The 17,023-nt window shown below is 34.5% G+C and overlaps 1 protein-coding gene across 1 annotated transcript in view; it reads right to left on the bottom strand.

The window, feature by feature from the left end:
• Positions 1–17,023, bottom strand: part of LOC150095553 (proteasome adapter and scaffold protein ECM29) — a 691,438-nt gene that overhangs the window by 227,045 nt on the left and 447,370 nt on the right. The window contains exons 28-29 of the mRNA XM_090409825.1: positions 8,273–8,352; positions 1,244–1,349 (exon numbers count right to left, since the gene is read on the bottom strand). Coding sequence (XP_090265951.1) covers positions 1,244–1,349; positions 8,273–8,352 — 186 coding nt within the window. The remainder of the gene's footprint in view (positions 1–1,243; positions 1,350–8,272; positions 8,353–17,023) is intronic.

The following is a 17,023-nucleotide window of genomic DNA, read 5'->3' as shown; positions in this document are numbered from 1 at the left end:
TAGAGCCACAACAAGGCTTGGGAATTTCAATATTTCTGACATTTAAAGGATCTTAGTGGATTAGGGATGTAGAGTATAATAGGACAGTTGAAATCCCGTTTTCATAGATGCCAGAGCTTAGGCGTAACAAAAGTAAGGATAATGTTCCTCACCGGTACCAGGTTACCATTCCCATGTATCAGGATGTACCTCATACCTGTCACTCCATGATGTTTAAGCTGATGCTGCTGTTGGCAGTTTCTCAGAATGTTGCTGACACAATGCTTTCACAAGGATATCAGCAGAACGTAATTTCTCAACACTTTTGTGAGATCCTGCAAGTCCTTCTAAATCCTTTTGATTAAAGAATAGTGACATTTTCCTGTTGCATGAATGATCAGAAAAACACTAGTACTTGTATTGTTATCAGATATCTTTTGTATCTTACTTCTGTTACCAAACGCTCATATCTATGGTATCAATACTTGTTTCGGACCTTGTTAGGGTCCTGAAACATTTGAGGATGAAGAATTCATGCTCAATGGGTTTTTGGTTTGGCACCAGAGATCCCCTGGATGCTATACAAGCACCATAGCAACCCCAGACCATGGGATGAGAAACTTACTGCAACAGCGTTGACCCTTGCAGGAAAGCCCAATAGCCTATTGATCCTGGCCAGGAAGGCCTGCTTTGGCAAGATACCAGGATCTCCCTTTCTGAATGTTCACAGGTCACACCAAATGGCAAACACTGTGGCAGGGCATTAGATCCCAGTGATGGTGGTCCATAAAAAAAAGTATAGCAAAGAATATGGGAAGAAAAGAGGAAAAATGAAAAGGGTAAGTGCCATCACTGGGAGGTCTCCTCTACCACAAACAGGTGTCCCACATGGAGAAGGGAAGGGGGTCAATGCCTTATCTTCACCTGGATGTCAGACCCTTATAAAGTGGTACTTTGTAACTCAATATTTTATCTAATTGTCATGTTAAAAGCATTTTTATTCCTACAACTTTTTTTAACAAGAGAATTAATACAGAATAATTTAATACTAGTTTCTTTTGGCATATAGATGTAAACAGAAACTTTTTTTTTTTTTTTTTTTTTTTGAAAGAGAGGGAGGGAAGATGTTCATATGGTAAACATGTCCATAATGGGATGTGTAAATACATGCAACATATGCAATGGAGTATGTAAAAATAAAATTACTTCCTAGTAAGACTACTATTGGGAGGAAATACACATAGACATGAATGCAAAATATTACCTTTATGTCATCTCGAACACGAAAGCATAACTCCCATAATACTGCTAAATAATCCACAAGGTCTGCAGGATTCCGTCCTCTCAATAGATCACTAAGAGCCAAACAGCTTTAAAGTAATCAAACAGTTTCCATCATGTTTGGCATTATAAATATTTGATGATACTAAATATATGAATCAAATTTAGCAAAGATATGAACTAATGCTATTTATTTCTAAATCAGTCATAATTAACTTCATAATTATAATATTACTATTATATGGCTACAGCAACTCTATGGAATTTATACACTCAACAAGAGAGGTTCTAATTTGTGCAATATCTGTCATCCTTTGCTTTGAACTCACTCACACTCATGGCACCCACAACAGACTCTGGCAACCTATTCCATTCATTTATCACTCCCTAAGCAAAAAATCTAGTTGTGACACCCCAGCTAACTACACTCTTGCTCAGTTTCCAAGGATGACCTCTAGTTTTCCCTCCACCAGACCTGTTCTGAAAAATTTACTCAGCAGGAATCCTGTGAAAACCCTTCAGTAATTTGCATGTATCTCAATCATATCACTCCTTTTTCTGCCAGTCAACCAATTTCTGTAACCCATAAATCTTCAAGCTATCCTCATAAGGTGCATTCATTAGACCTGCCACCAACTTGGTCACTCGCCTCTGGATCCTCTTCATCCCCAAGAAACCTAGATGACCAGATTTGTACATAGATGGGGTCTTACCAAGGCCGATAAGCAGGTTATTATATCTCTTTATAGAGGTATTATAACCTTCTTATCGCTGCTCAACAGAGAGATTTTCAGTAACCAGGTAGTCCAATGAGTTGTTTAAGCCACATCTGCAATATGCTCTCTGAACTCCCTATCCTCTAACACTTCACCAATTTCCTGGAATACAGTTCCATCAATATGGTAATCATTTCATCCCAAAATGCACATTAAACTGATTCATTCTCTGTTGTCCATACTGCCAGTCAATTTAAATCATCCTGCAAAATTTTAACATCATATTTACTGATCTATTGCTCTACCCAATTTTGCATCAACAGGAAATAACTGAACAGTTCCTCTCAGATCATTTCCTATATTGTTAATGTACAAATTAAATAGCAGTGGCCCAAGAACAGAGCTCTGTGCATACAGCACTGGCTCAGGCATTCTACTGGACTCTATTTCTGAATAAACTACAGTATGATATCATTCCATCAGGTACTCACTCTATTATCAACTTCACCAACTTTATATCCATCCCCATGTGTTGCAATTTCTTGATTAGAATTCCATGCAGTATCATATCAAAAAGCCTTTGCAAAGTCCAGCAGCATTACAATAAGCCTATTAACTTTATCTAACTCACTTATCACTATACTATTATAATAGTGAGTAAGTTACATCATGAATCAGTAACTTACTCACTATTATAATAATATAGTGATAAGTGAGTTAGATAAAGTTAATAGGCTTATTGTGATGCTGCTGGACCTTGCAAAGGCTTTTTGATATGATACTGCATGGGATTCTAATCAAGAATTCACAAGGTCTGCAGGATTCTTGATTAGATCCTTCAAAAAACATTGTCAAACCCAAGAATTCTATTTGTGTATTTTTCTCTTAGCCAATTTCTCCAATACCTTTAAAACGACCCCTGAGATGTTGATCGGTTGGTAATTTGCCACCTCAGTCTTGGAGCCTTCTTTATACAATGGAACTCTTTTCCCATCTTTCCACTCCTTTGGGACCAACCTAGAGCAGAGATTTAAATAAAACAATGTGGTCAAGGGCACTGCTTTCACCTTCTCTTAAAACACAAGCTGGCATTACCATGTAATCCCATAGATGTAATCATATCATGAAGGTTCTGTAATATATTACACCTGCAGTTCATCTACCTATATTTCCACATCAGCCCACACTCTCTTGTTAATGCAACATCTCCCCCTGGATGATATACTGTTGCAAAGTGCTTGCTTAGTAATTCAACTATTTTGATTACTTCAGTTACCTCCCTACCACTGGCATTCATTAAAATTATTCTCCCACCCATGATAATTTTCTCTTTTATTTGTAACATGCTGAAAGAACTCGCTGGGATTACCTGGGAATACCATCTGTATTGTTAATTTCCTCTCGTACTCTGATTTTTGTCTTTCTTACCATACTCGTCACCCTTCTAGCCTATGCTTTGTACTACTCATCTTTCTCCTTGAAAGTCTTGAGCCAGTATTTCTTTATATTTTGCTGAACCTACTTGAATGGACATAATTATTGACTTTCTGGAATTAACAACACTTTCAGAAGATCATTTTATAAATGATGATATTTTATCGCCTGTATCAATTACATGATTACTCTTATCACTGGTAAGAGCAAGTACAATATTAGGCTTAATGGATTATTTCTCTGTAACGTGTGCTCATAAGGATACCATACTCAGTTTTAATGACAAGTCATGTTAACTTTGGATCAAAAGGTATATATAAATTATTCGAGTCTGAATTAGCTGAATTTACTGTATATTGTATTATCCCTTATAGAAAAATAATATCATCTGTTCAAACAATGTGTGATTATAGTGTGAGTTTGAATCCTATGTTGCTCATCATGCGTATCAAGGATTTAGGCCTAGCATGGCCTGTTCCGGCCTTAGAGTCATTGTTGAATCGTTTAAGAGGACGTCCTGGTTTTCTTTTTCCTAATGTTGCTAATGTTTTCTCATGTTGCTCTGTTAACATAAACTTAAACTAAAATTAAAAGACATTGAGACATAATTTAATTTTAGCCATTGAAACATAATTAGTGAAGAAGAAAATTCAGTTCCCCCCCCCCCCTTTAGAATAGTGATAATACATAATAACCCTGAATTTATGATACTGTATTCATTATGAAGCAATTGTGATAGAGGGCATGTGTTTTCCTATCTGTGTCAGTTTTACAGTAATGCACCAATGGAGAGAACAGTCCATGATTTTTTTTTTATTTTAAGAAAAAGATCAAAGTAGGTAATTATCTAATTTCTGTGCTACTGAATGGGAAAAGAAAAAGTAATAGCATTTTCATGTTTATGGAGCCAAAAGATTAGTTTATCATCAACCCTACTCATATGATGGATTTAAACTGTGGCACATAAAGATCTGTATTAGATACAGACAATGAAAACCCATTAATTTCATAATTCAGCTGACATATTATTATTATTATTATTACATAACACCTCCATAGAGTCCGAAGACTCATCGAGGGAGGGCACCTACTCCACTAACCGCAACTATCTCCATCATCTACTGCCGACCACCACCACTTTTCTTTTTTTTTTTTTTGAATCCCACGGTGGGATTCAAACCTGCAGCCCTTTGGCTGGAGAGTGGATACGCTAACCACTCGGCCAGTGGAAGTGCCCAAAAACAACACTGAAGTGTTGGATTGGCTGGCTCAGAGTCTAGACCTCAATCCTATCTAACATCTTTGGGATGAATTAGAATGCCAAACTCAGACCAGACCACAGCTATCAGCATCAACAATGGGGGTAACTTTGCATGAGGAATGGAAGAATATTTCTGTTGGCACACATCAGAAATTGGTTGAAAGCATGCCCCAAAGGGTAGTTGATATCATTTAGGCCAAAGCTGGTCTCACTTGGTACTAGAAATGTAATTGAAATGCATTTTTTTGACCACAACTAGGCATCCTGCATCCTAATACTTTTGTCAACATAATGTATGTAAAGCACTCCCAAATATACATATTTACAATACTCTCAGCTTTGTTTAGGCTGACTGATTTACTTTTATAGTCTATTAGGCTTTCTGAAAGCAAACCTAATGTTGAAGGAAGGAATAGTTGAGTGATGAGGGAATATCACGAATGAAGAGCCATGCTGTTCCCTCATCATTAATCTCCCTGACCTCTTCCTGCTTGTGTCAACTGATCTTTATTTGCTTCTTCATTCTCTTAATCATGAATATCATTGTTTCAGAATTTTCAATATTCATTATCAACTCATAACTTTTTTCCTCTTTGCTTAACTTTAGCATTGTTCTTTCTAGTTTATTTTCTTCAGTACCAACCATGTCATCTGATTCTCACACCCTTGAACAGAAATTCCATTTATAACATCCATTGTTCTTAACAGAGAAGATTCTCTTGATGGCTACAGTACATAGTTTAAACTGAATACTACCCCTCAGTGAATCAGATAGAAAAAACACACATGCAAATTGGTACAGTCAATTCTCACTACAGAAAGTTCACAGGGTGCACAGGATCAGTTGGTTATAGCAGACAGTCAGTTATAGAGAATTTCATTTAGCACAGCAATGTACTTATGGAGCTTGTGTAGGATTTTTTGGTAGTTTGCTTTAGCGAGCTAGTTCATTATAAAGTTAACCATACCTACATAATCCATCATACCAAGCCCTACAAAATGGTTTCCTTAAAATATCAATATAAGGTAGTTTATGGTAATTTGCTGCAATGATATATATAGCACTTTCCTTCAAAATATAAAGAAATATATGGTTTGTCCTAAGCTGTTACTTTTTTTTTTTTTTTTAAAGGAAACAGCTTAGGACAAACCATATTCTTTAGCATATCCATGAATGTGTGACCAGAGTTGACTTGTACGTTAACTTATTTTGGTCAAACAGGAAAAACATTTGCCCTCTAAAAAAATAAGAAATACATTATCATACTATTAAACCTGAATTTCCATACATATATGGAAATTCAGGTTTAGACTAAACAGTAAAAAATGCCTTTGTACAAGGAAAAGCAGAAGGAAAAAACAAACAACCCTACATTGAAAGCAAACTGGAAAATCTGAAAGGTTATATGCATTCACCCATTTTATATTGTATTATAATCCTATACCAATATAGATATTAGGTTTTTGATATTCAAAGTAAAACATTTATGAAATGTTTTATTCTTTATGGTAGTAATATGTGCCATGAAACCACTCAATATTGGGCACTGATTCTCTGAAGTTTTCAGATCACTTCAGTTACTATGATATATATATATATATATATATATTTTTTTTTTTAAAAAAGATTAAACGACTGAAAGCCGAGAGATAAAAAGTAAAAAATACTGTTTAATTAAGCACGACTAGTTTGTCTTCATAGAAAACTTCTTCGGGTGTACAATAAGAATACGAAAAATAAAATACTTAATTAAATTAATGTGCTTAATTAAACAGTATTTTTTAATTTTTATCTCTTGGCTTTCAGTCGTTTAATCTTTTTTTTTTTAAAAAAATAAGAATTCAGGACATGGTTTGACAGAGCACACTAGCTCTTGTTCTGCTGTGTCTCTTTTATGTTCTTCAAGACATAATTTGATGGGTTTTTCCATCTGGCCAAAATAAGGTATATTGCAGTTGCACCAAATTCAGTAAACGGCATGATATTTTAGATTGTCATGTTTTTGTTTGGGCCTACTCAGCAAGGAACGGAGTTTCAGAAGAGGAGTGAAAGAAGTTCAGATGTATTTTTTAAGAACTGGCAAAAACGGAGCTGATATATGGTAGCCTACATATCACTATATGATATATAGTGATATGTAGCCTTTTTTACTATTTCTATCTTCAGTATGAAATTGAAAAGGTTGTAGATTCAAAAGATTCCAAATCTATATTTGGAATATTTTGAAGAAAAACCTATCTCTTCCTTTCCTTTGAAACCAAAATTGTGGAAAGATATATCGATGAGATCTTCTTAATCTGGAGCCATGGTCCTGAATCTTTAAAGAACTTCCTTGACCATCTCAACAGTCAACACCCAAAAATCAAATTTACTGCAGAATTAGAGATTGATGGCTCTCTCTCATTCCTGGATGTCAGACTCACTCGTATTTCTGAGAAATTAAAAATCTTAATTTACAGGAAACCAACTCACACCAACAGATATCTCCATGCCCAGACCCATCACTATCCACCTCAAAAACTTGGTATTATTTCTATCCTAGGCAAATGTGCTTGCTTACTCCTTAATCTGAAAAAGAAGATATTAATAAAGAGCTTTAGTTTCTTCTTACTACCTTTCAACAAAATGGTTATTCGAAACAGTTAACGTTACTATTCAATCCACCTCCTTGCCATGCTGAAGATAGAAATGGTAAAAAAAGCTATATATATCCCTGCCATATATCAGCTCCGTTTCACCAAAATTAGCCAAAGTTCTTAAAAAATACAACATCTGGACTTCTTTCACTCCTCTTCTAAAACTCCGTTCCTTGCTAAGTAGGCCCAAACAAAAACATCCTGGCGTTTACTGAATTTGGTGCAACTGCAATAAACCTTATTTTGGCCAGATAGAAAAATCCATTGAATTATGTCTTGAGGAACATAAAAGAGATGCCACATATGGCAGAACAAGAGTAGTGTGCTCTGCCAAACTATGTCCTGAATTCTGCTGACACTAATGAGGAAAACCTTTCATCCAGTCTTATGGGACAAATCTGAAAATATCTTTCACTGCTATGATGAACTAGAAAGAAGAATTGTGGAATCCAAAGAAATCATCCTCAATCAAATAAATCTTAACAAAAACCTCAGTTATAATCTCTCAGACTATCATTGCGCTGCCATCCAACTTTGGCATTCATGAGATGTTGAATGCATGTGTATGCCCAGCAATGAGGAGATACACAGAACAGCTTCAAATGTCAATATGCTAATGCTTTAATGTATAGATTTTTTATTCTTTGACAATTTTTGTTGGTTATTCCCTCTTATTGTGCACCTGAAGAAGTCTTCTATGAAGATGAAACTAATTGTGCTTAATTAAACAATATTTTTTACTTTTTATCTCTTGGCTTTCAGTCATTTAATCTTTTTTAAAAAGTGTCTCTGAGCTGAGTAAATCTGTTATGCCATATATATATATGTATATATATATATACTTTTTATTAAGGCAATATTTTATTTACTTTTTTAACCATCATGACTATTTCGCATTTGCTCTACTAATCTATCGCAACATTTCTCTATTTTCTGAAAAAACAAAATATAACTGTAAACTTACGAAGATTCTCTTACTCTCCACTGATGATTTGGTAAATTTTGAATGAGATCATCAATAATTTCTTTTAAATATTTGTCAACCTATAAATAAAATGAAGTAATATTGTAAGCAGTTTCACTTAAATATTTTATAGTTAAAATTATGGAAAATGTAAAAACATAGTCAGATTGCATATTTTTAGTCAAATTGGAAATAAAATATCTGAAAAGTACTAAGCTATGCCTGATATTTAAAGTGAAATTTGCCAATACAATAACAAAGCAAATATTAATAAATTATGCCAATTTTAATACCCTTGCTGGCTTAGTTGGCTAGATGAATCACATTTCTGCTCTCTAATCAACAGATTATTAATTCAAATCCTGCTACAGGTATAGATGAACATCCAAATTTGGAACAGGGTTTCCAGATATAATAGGTTTACACCCTTTAGTGAGTGGCATTTGAATTTAAAAAAAAAATGAATAATTAAATAACTACTTTAATCTATTTTACTAACTGCTGTACCAATTACGTTTTTTATTTTTTTTTCATTCCTTTGAAAATATTTTTATCCCATGAACCAACTATCATTCTGTGTATTTATTATTACTTGTAGCTTCCTTTCAAATTAAGATGACTGAAAACACTTACTCCACTTTTTTTTATTATGTATATATGCATGTGGAGGAGACCACCATGAGCATGGAGGAAGTCATCACGAATAGCTTCCACTTGTTAATTTTAGCTGTTTTTTAATACATAAAACAATTTCAATCTTCTTAAGGTGGCACATTTAACAAGATGTATTGAAGAGAATAGTCAGAAGAAAACAAAAGTATATCATAATAAGTTATTGGTTTCAGGCAGAAGACTTAAAACACTCTTTGTATGTGCACTGTATGTAAAGCAAAATATTTTATAGCACACTTCATTTTTTTTCCATCTTTAACTAATCTAAATTGTGAAATATAGCTATTTCACAAGTAATTATGCAAACATTTCAATTTTTTCAACAGAATGATCATTAATAAAGAGTGGCAATATGCTGAAAACACAGTGCTGAAGTAAGCCTTCAGTATAATTTTTTTTTTTTTTCATTATATAAGAAATTACCTTCTTGTGGTTATTCTTTACCCAAGCATGAGCACTGAAATAATATCACAACTGGCTGCTTGCACTATGGATTTTGCTCTCAGTATCTCCATCAACCTAACTCCTACTGATGAGAATTCGATAAAATTCAAAGTCAAGGGTAGAGACCTATCCCATAATATATAGCAATATACTAATCTGAAAATAAGTGTGCTGTCCATCCATTATGGGATACTGAGGCAACTTCATATGAAGTCACCTGTCTCTGCACAAAAGTAGCCTATTGTGATGTTACTTAATGGGCTCCTGCTTGGATAAAGGATAAAAACAAGAATACAATTTCAGCCTCCTAGGAGAACCCAAAAATTAATAATCCCTTTTCCTTTTGCATGTTAAACATCACAGCCTATATAGTCAAGTAACTTGGACATAACTAAAATCTGAGTTTCTGGGAGGAGGGGAATTCTGTCATCTCAGTACTCAATATTCCATCCAGTCAATTAATACTGTATTAGTATTAAGCAGCAAGTAATGGATATGGATCCAGATGTTAATCAAAGAATGCTGTTTGCCGAGGTCTAAAGAGTCATTTTGCTTGTTATCTTAGAATTTATTCTGATAGGAAAAAAAACTAAAACTGTTCAAATGACTCTTGATAACTTTTTTGATAAAAAAATTGCAATAACTAATGTAAGTACAAGCATTTATTTAACATTTACATTGTATTCCTTTTTATCTTTCCTAAAAGAGTACCATATAAAACGAATTATTAATACAGTAATTGATCACGGATGAATTGTAATTTTTACCATTGATTATTATATTTGATTAACACGATTTTGATATACGAGGTAACATCGAGAGATTAATTAATCAAATTAATCAAGGGATACCTGTATATTATATTAATCTGCAAATAAAATGTTAAAGTCATTTTTTTTTTGTTGTTGTAAATTTTGGCTATTAGAGGACTTAATAACTCAGCTGCATCTGCCACTTTTCTATCATGCACATTCAGTAAGGTTTTTCTTTCATGATTATTCTTCCTATGATTTGTTACAAAGCAATAAAATGTTCTCGTATTTAATTTAGCATGTTTGGCAAGTTTCTTTTCATAATTCAATTTTGCCTTCTTTACTATGCTGTCACCATCCTTTCCTTCTCTTTATAAGTTTCATCATTCATCATCATCAAACTCCTGACATGAACCCTCAAGGAGTGTACAGGATATGAGAGCACTACATGAAAAATTTACATTATTACTAACTTCCTATCTACAATTTTCCTCCAAATCAGTCTGTTACCTGTCAAGACTCCAATATTATCAGATCTTACATTTCTATCTTTTAACCACGTTACCAGCCAGGACGTATATATACGTCAAAGTTGCCATGGATGCGAAGTGCATATTAAAATTGTAATACCATTGATATTACATTGCAATATATGATGGATATGAAGCTTTTGAGGATGCATATTTGATCCATAATGGCTGGTAAGGTGGTTAAGGCACTTTTTTACCATATCAATACACCTATATCTTGGTCTTCCTCTGAGTCTTTTTCCTGCCAACCTGGCAGAGAACACTTGTTTTCCTAACATTTCCTTGCCATTTCTGACCGTACCACCTGAGATTAGCTCAGCTAATACATTCCTGGATGCTGACAATGTCAAGTTCTTTCCTAATATCCTTGTTTTCAATGTGATATTGCCATTGATGCCATCTATTCATGCCCCTAATCTTTCTCGGACTCTCATATCCACGGTCTCCAGTCTTTGGTCAGGTGTTATACTTCTGAACCATAAGTTAAAATTGGTTTGAACACTGTCTTGCATATAGCTAATTTAGTGTTTTGGCTAATTTCTCTCTTATTCCATATAATTTTATTCAGTTGACTTTCACCATACCAGCTTTGTTGATTCTATTGTCCATTTCCATATTTGATTTACCATCTCCACTAAAAAATGTGCATAAGTAGCTGAAATGTTTCACTTGTTCTATAGGTTCTCCATTCACAATGCAGTTGATATTTTCAATACTTCTGCCTATTTTCATCATCTTTGTCTTGTTATTGCTGACCTTCATACCATATTTATTACAACAGTTATTCAATTTAGTCAGGGAATCTTGTGGACTTGTAGCAGATTTATTTAGAAGTATAACATCGTCCACATAAAGCAAAGGGCTAACAATAACATCTCCAATTTTGATATCAGGATTTATATATATCCTGATATCAAAATACTACTTTTCTTCATAATGTGATCCATATAGATAAGAATAACAGAGGGGATAAATGTACATCTCCTTCTCTGACACCAGATTTACCATTAAACCATCTTCCTGTACTTCCTTCAATTCTAACTGCTTACAACTCAAATAAAGACTAAGTATTGCTTGATATAATGGCCCACTGACACCATATAACTGTAGCATTTTGAATAGCTTCTCTCTTGGCCTTCTCATATGCCTTTTCCAGATCTACCAAATTTAAATACAGATCTTTGTTATATTCTCATGATTTCTCAACTATCTGTCGTAAAGTGAAAATCAGGTTGGCCTGAATCCAGGCTGAGAAGGATTGTGGAAGAGAAGCTTGGTGAAGAACAAGCTTCTCTTCCACAATCCTTCTCAACCGTTTCTCAAGTATACTTGCATATATCTTATCAGGAACACTCAGTAATGAAATGCCTCTGCAATTCTCACATTCAGTTTTATTTCCCTTTTTATATATGGGTACTATTAGAGCTCTACTCCAATCATCAGGAATTCGTCCCTCTGTCCAGGCCTTCTGAACTATGCAGAGCAGGCACTGTAAGACTTTTATACCACCATACTTCAGCATTTCTGGTCGAATATTATCTACTCCTGCTGCCTTTCACATTTCAAGCCTTTGATGGCTTTTTCTACTTCAAGTATGGATATGTATTCCTGACTGAATGCCTGTTGAGTGTTTTTACCACTGTGCTATCACTGCTTGTTTCATTTAGCAATTTTTCGAAGTAATTACTCCATACTTCAAGGATATCTTTTTTTCCCATTTTCATGTCACCTTTATCATCTCTAACTCCTTTTATAGCACTCTTTCCTCCATTTCTAAGCTTCTTCAACAACCTCCAGAATATCTTGCCACCTTCTTGATATTTATTTTCTATGTTCTTACCAAAGTTTTCCCATGACTTTAGTTTAGCTAGTTTTTAGCCAGTATTTAGCTTTCTTACATTTGTCTCTGTATTCTCTAAGACTACAAGCTGACTTATTTGCCAGGAACCTTTGATATGCTTTCTTCTTTTCCATCACTGTCTCTTTAACTTCCTGTGTCCACCATGGAGTTCTGATTTTTCTATCCTTGCAGACAATCTCACCACATTGCTCTCTGGCTGAATCAATCTGTGTTTTCTTCAGGGCTTGGTTCCTGTGCTCAAACTCTTTCATTTTTTCTTGAATAATGTTTGTGTATTTTAGTCTACAGTTCATATCTGAGACTGCTCAACTTTTATTCGTTTTAAAACTTTCTTATATGTTCTTTTCAATATGAAATTCAGTGGTGGCCGGTGAAATTTAAAATGGGGATGCTGCCTATACAAAATAATTAAAAAAACATTTTTTTTTTTTAGGAAAAAAATAATTTTTTTTTTATTATTTTGTATAGGCAGTACCCCCACTTAAAATTTCACCAGCCGCCACTGATGAAATTCAATTTTTTCCTGTTCAAGACTAAAAATCGACCATTTACAAATCTACTGTGCACTCTGTCCTGCACAGTGAGAAAACATCACTATCAACAATAACATAGTCAATGACACTTTTCTTATTCCTTGCCTCTTCTCTCCATATGAATTTGTGCACATTTTTATGTTAGGACATTGTGTTAGTAATAACCAGTCCATGTCCTGAGCAGAAATCCACAGGTATTTGCCATTATTATTAGCTTCGCTCTTTTCTCTAAATTTTCTCAAAATATTTTTGTATGCTGACAATCATTTCCTACTCTGCTATTTAGATCTCCAACAAGGACCAACTTTAACTTTTTCATTGTGTCAGTTGCTTTCTCTAAAAGCCTCAAAAAATTCCTCCACTTCAACCTTAAGAGAAGCTTTTGTGGGACCATAGGCACAAATAAGTCTCCTTGTCCAGTTCCCCATTCCGATATTTGTCCACATCACTCTACTTGAGACTGTCTGCCATTCAAGATCAGCCTCATATTTAGTGTTGAATACCATGGCTACTCCATTGTCATTGCCTGAATATAACATTTTGTATTTATTGTTCAGAAAGATCTCACCACTTTTTGTCTTTTTTGTTTCAGTAATCCCTATTATGTCGATCTGATACTTATCTAATTCCTCAGCTAGCTCCATTTCTTTGCCATTCAGGCTTCTTATGTTGATAGCCCCAATCTTGAACTCTGGTGATGTTGAGTTGTGATGTGTTTTAAGATTTGTTCCAGTAGCTGATATCTGCTTTTTGCCCTGTTCCCTGGCGAAAACAATGGGTGCCTTGTTTAACCGGGTGACATCCCAGCTTGCATGAAATTCTGTCATGTTGTACCATCATTTTATATTTTGGTTTAAGCCAATAAGAATACAATTTGGTCAGCTAAATCCCAAATTCCCAGCCCATCCTGGTTTGTTCGGTATCTAGGTAGATACCTAACAGGGTGCACCACGAGATGGTGTGGATTGTACATTAGGTCAGAAGCCCTGGTAGGTTCTCCGCATTCCTTTAAAGGTTATGTGGAGATCTCTTTTCAGTTATACAGCTTTGACCCTTAAGCACCCCTCATCATTCTTTTATAATATTGAATCCATAATATTCTTATTAGGCAGGTCTTGCTTTAAAGTTTATTTGTCCATTTAATCTCCATGTGTTTAATTCTAACTCTGAAGATGCAAGTTAGATTACCCATGCAGTGTTAATTCCTCTGCTATGCATATTATCCTCATGACAAGGCACTGCTTTAAGCTGACTTCTCAGTTTATTACAAGCACCTACCTTATTGTTCTTTAGATATCCCTTCTTAGTCCAAGACCTAATATGTCTTGTCCCTTCCCAAGTAAAAGTTGCATGATCACTCTCATTAACTGTAGATATAATGGCCAACTAATTTATAAAATTCTATAAATTCATCAATTTTCATAGTCTTGCATGCTTTCTTTCCCTCAACCTTATATCCTCATAGCTGAAATTACCCATAATGATAGTCCTCCTTGTATTTATAAAGTTTATATATCTATGCAGTTCAGTCCAATTCGCATGATCATAGTCTGTAAGCAGCACCCAACTGTGTATTTTATAACCAAGACATTATATACTTGGTTTAATCCTTTATCCAGGTGTAAGCAAACAAAGTTTGTGCCAGAAGTATTTTCAGGACTGGGGCAACTTGTATATAGAAGCTGATGACATGACATCACTTGCCTTAGTATCCCATAATGCAAAGCCTTATGGCTTTGCATTATGGGATACATTGCATATCCTTATGGTTATGTATAATGCTGTGCATCATGGGAAGGGTCACTACCTAGACCGGTTTCGACCTTTATTGAGGTCTCATCAGTGGCATTATGGGATACTAAGACAAGTGATGTGAAGTTATCAGCTTCGATATACGAGTTGCCCCAGTGCTGAAAATACTTCAGGTGCAAACTTTGTTTGCTTACACTTGGATAAAGGATTAAACCAAGTATATAATATAATTTCTTGTTATCTTTAATTTATTGTCTAACCAAGTGGAAAAACTTCCAACAACTGTGTATTTTGTTCTGTTAACTTCTATCTCACACCAAAGCTCTGCATTCACTTCTTGTATTGCTCAAAGAACCAGAATACAGCAACCAACTTAATACATACCTGCACCTCCCCTATACTCTCTATTATACATCCCAATCAAGGCTTTATATATTATTATTCTTCCAATTTCCTCTAAGCATGTAAAAGTTTCTTCTCATCCTCTTTCATTCTTTGAAAAAGGAGGATGAGAAGAAATTCATATGAATCCCACTTACAAAATGTTATAAACCTATAACACATTTTAGTATCATGGACAGATCTAGAATTCAAAATTATCATTAATATTACTCTGCTGAATCAACACAGGAGGTCCCATTTAACCAGCAACACATCTATCATACTGTACCTTAATCATATTATTCATATTCTCAACACTTTTCAGCAATGCATTCCAGTCTCAAATCACTATGTAAAAAATACTTCTTCTTTCCTTTAACATTCTCTTACTGTGAAGGGATGGTCTCTTGTTCTCTTCTCTACCTCCATTCTATGTATAAGTTCCTCCATATTAATCTGGTAAACCCTCTGCTCTGTCTCTCTCCACTAACGCTGCCATTTAAATTTCTCATAATCAATGTTTCAGAGTCCTAACATCACCTCTTAGTTATTCATTGCTGGATCTACTCCAGTTTCTTCATGATTTATACTTTAAAATGGATTCAATCCTTTATTCTAATCCAAATCAATTCTTCCACCCCAGCAGCCACTCCAAAGACATTACCAAAACATTTAAACGTGGCACATCTGCTTCTCCCTCTTAAACCACACCAAAATTCCCTTGTAATGCAACTCATGAATTTTCAGACTACGTGTTTTTTTAGTCAAACATCCATCAACGCTGCTCTCTTTTGCAACTCATATCCATGCTGAGCAAAACACTAGCCACTTTCTCAACTACATGATTATCTTTGATCTGATTAACCAACATTCTCAAATTCCTTTTCACATCCTTTTATTATTTTCCAAGTCCTTTGCACCAATAACAACCAATGAATCTGATGTGCCTTCATTCCTTTTACAGAAAACTTCCTTTGTTCATTTCACTGCAGTATATATTTATATTACAAAGAGTATTTACATCAGATAGATTTTACTAATGTTATTTAAATAAATTTAAAAAATTATCATGATCCCTTTTGGAACCATTTACTGTATATAAGTCCACTTCATTAACTTGTTAACTTATGAAAAAATAAAACTTTTCAGAACAAGTAAATCTAAGTATAGAATATATCTTATTCTATACACGAATATACACAATTTAAAGTTAATAATCATTCTCTTCCCCCTTCAAATTAGTAACTCTGAAAGCAGTCTGTTTTGCCCCCCCCCCCTTTTTTTTTTTTAACTTTTCCAACTTCATTGGCACTATATCCATGAGGTAGGCAAAAATTTTGAAAAAAAGTACAAGTAGGACTTACACTAAAAAAGGAGAAAGCATGGGTATGTGACTTGTGATTAGGGTACATCACTAAAAAATCTGCCCTGCCCTTTTTTGAATCTTATCCATAAAATGGCAAATCTGTAGAATTTTTTTTTCTTGGTTACAAAGTGAATATAAAAATCATCCATTGTTTTTTGTTGCACTATTGGTGATGTTTGATCATTTCAGCTGATTTCTTAAATACTCTTGAGAAAAAGCTGTAATCTATGGAGAGCATTTTGGTTTGTTGCCATAATACTTGATGTTTGTTTTCAGTTGTATGTGCTGCCAGACCTGATGAATGTTTCCTATTGTTCTATATATTCTTGTTGTGTCCAGATTGGCATACTTTTCCCAACCTGCTTGTCCTATGTAATGTAAACCACAGGTACATGTATTGTTAATCTGTTTGCCAACACACCACGAACAGAAACTATACAACTTTTCGGTACTGATGCCA

This window comes from Typopeltis vanoorti, chromosome 20 (genome assembly GCF_054136105.1).
Source record: "Typopeltis vanoorti isolate ZY-2024b chromosome 20, IOZ_Tvanoo_1.0, whole genome shotgun sequence".
Lineage (NCBI taxonomy): Eukaryota > Metazoa > Arthropoda > Arachnida > Uropygi > Thelyphonidae > Typopeltis > Typopeltis vanoorti.
The sequence above is the reverse complement of the archived record's forward strand: the minus strand, read 5'-3'. Positions and strand labels throughout refer to the sequence as shown.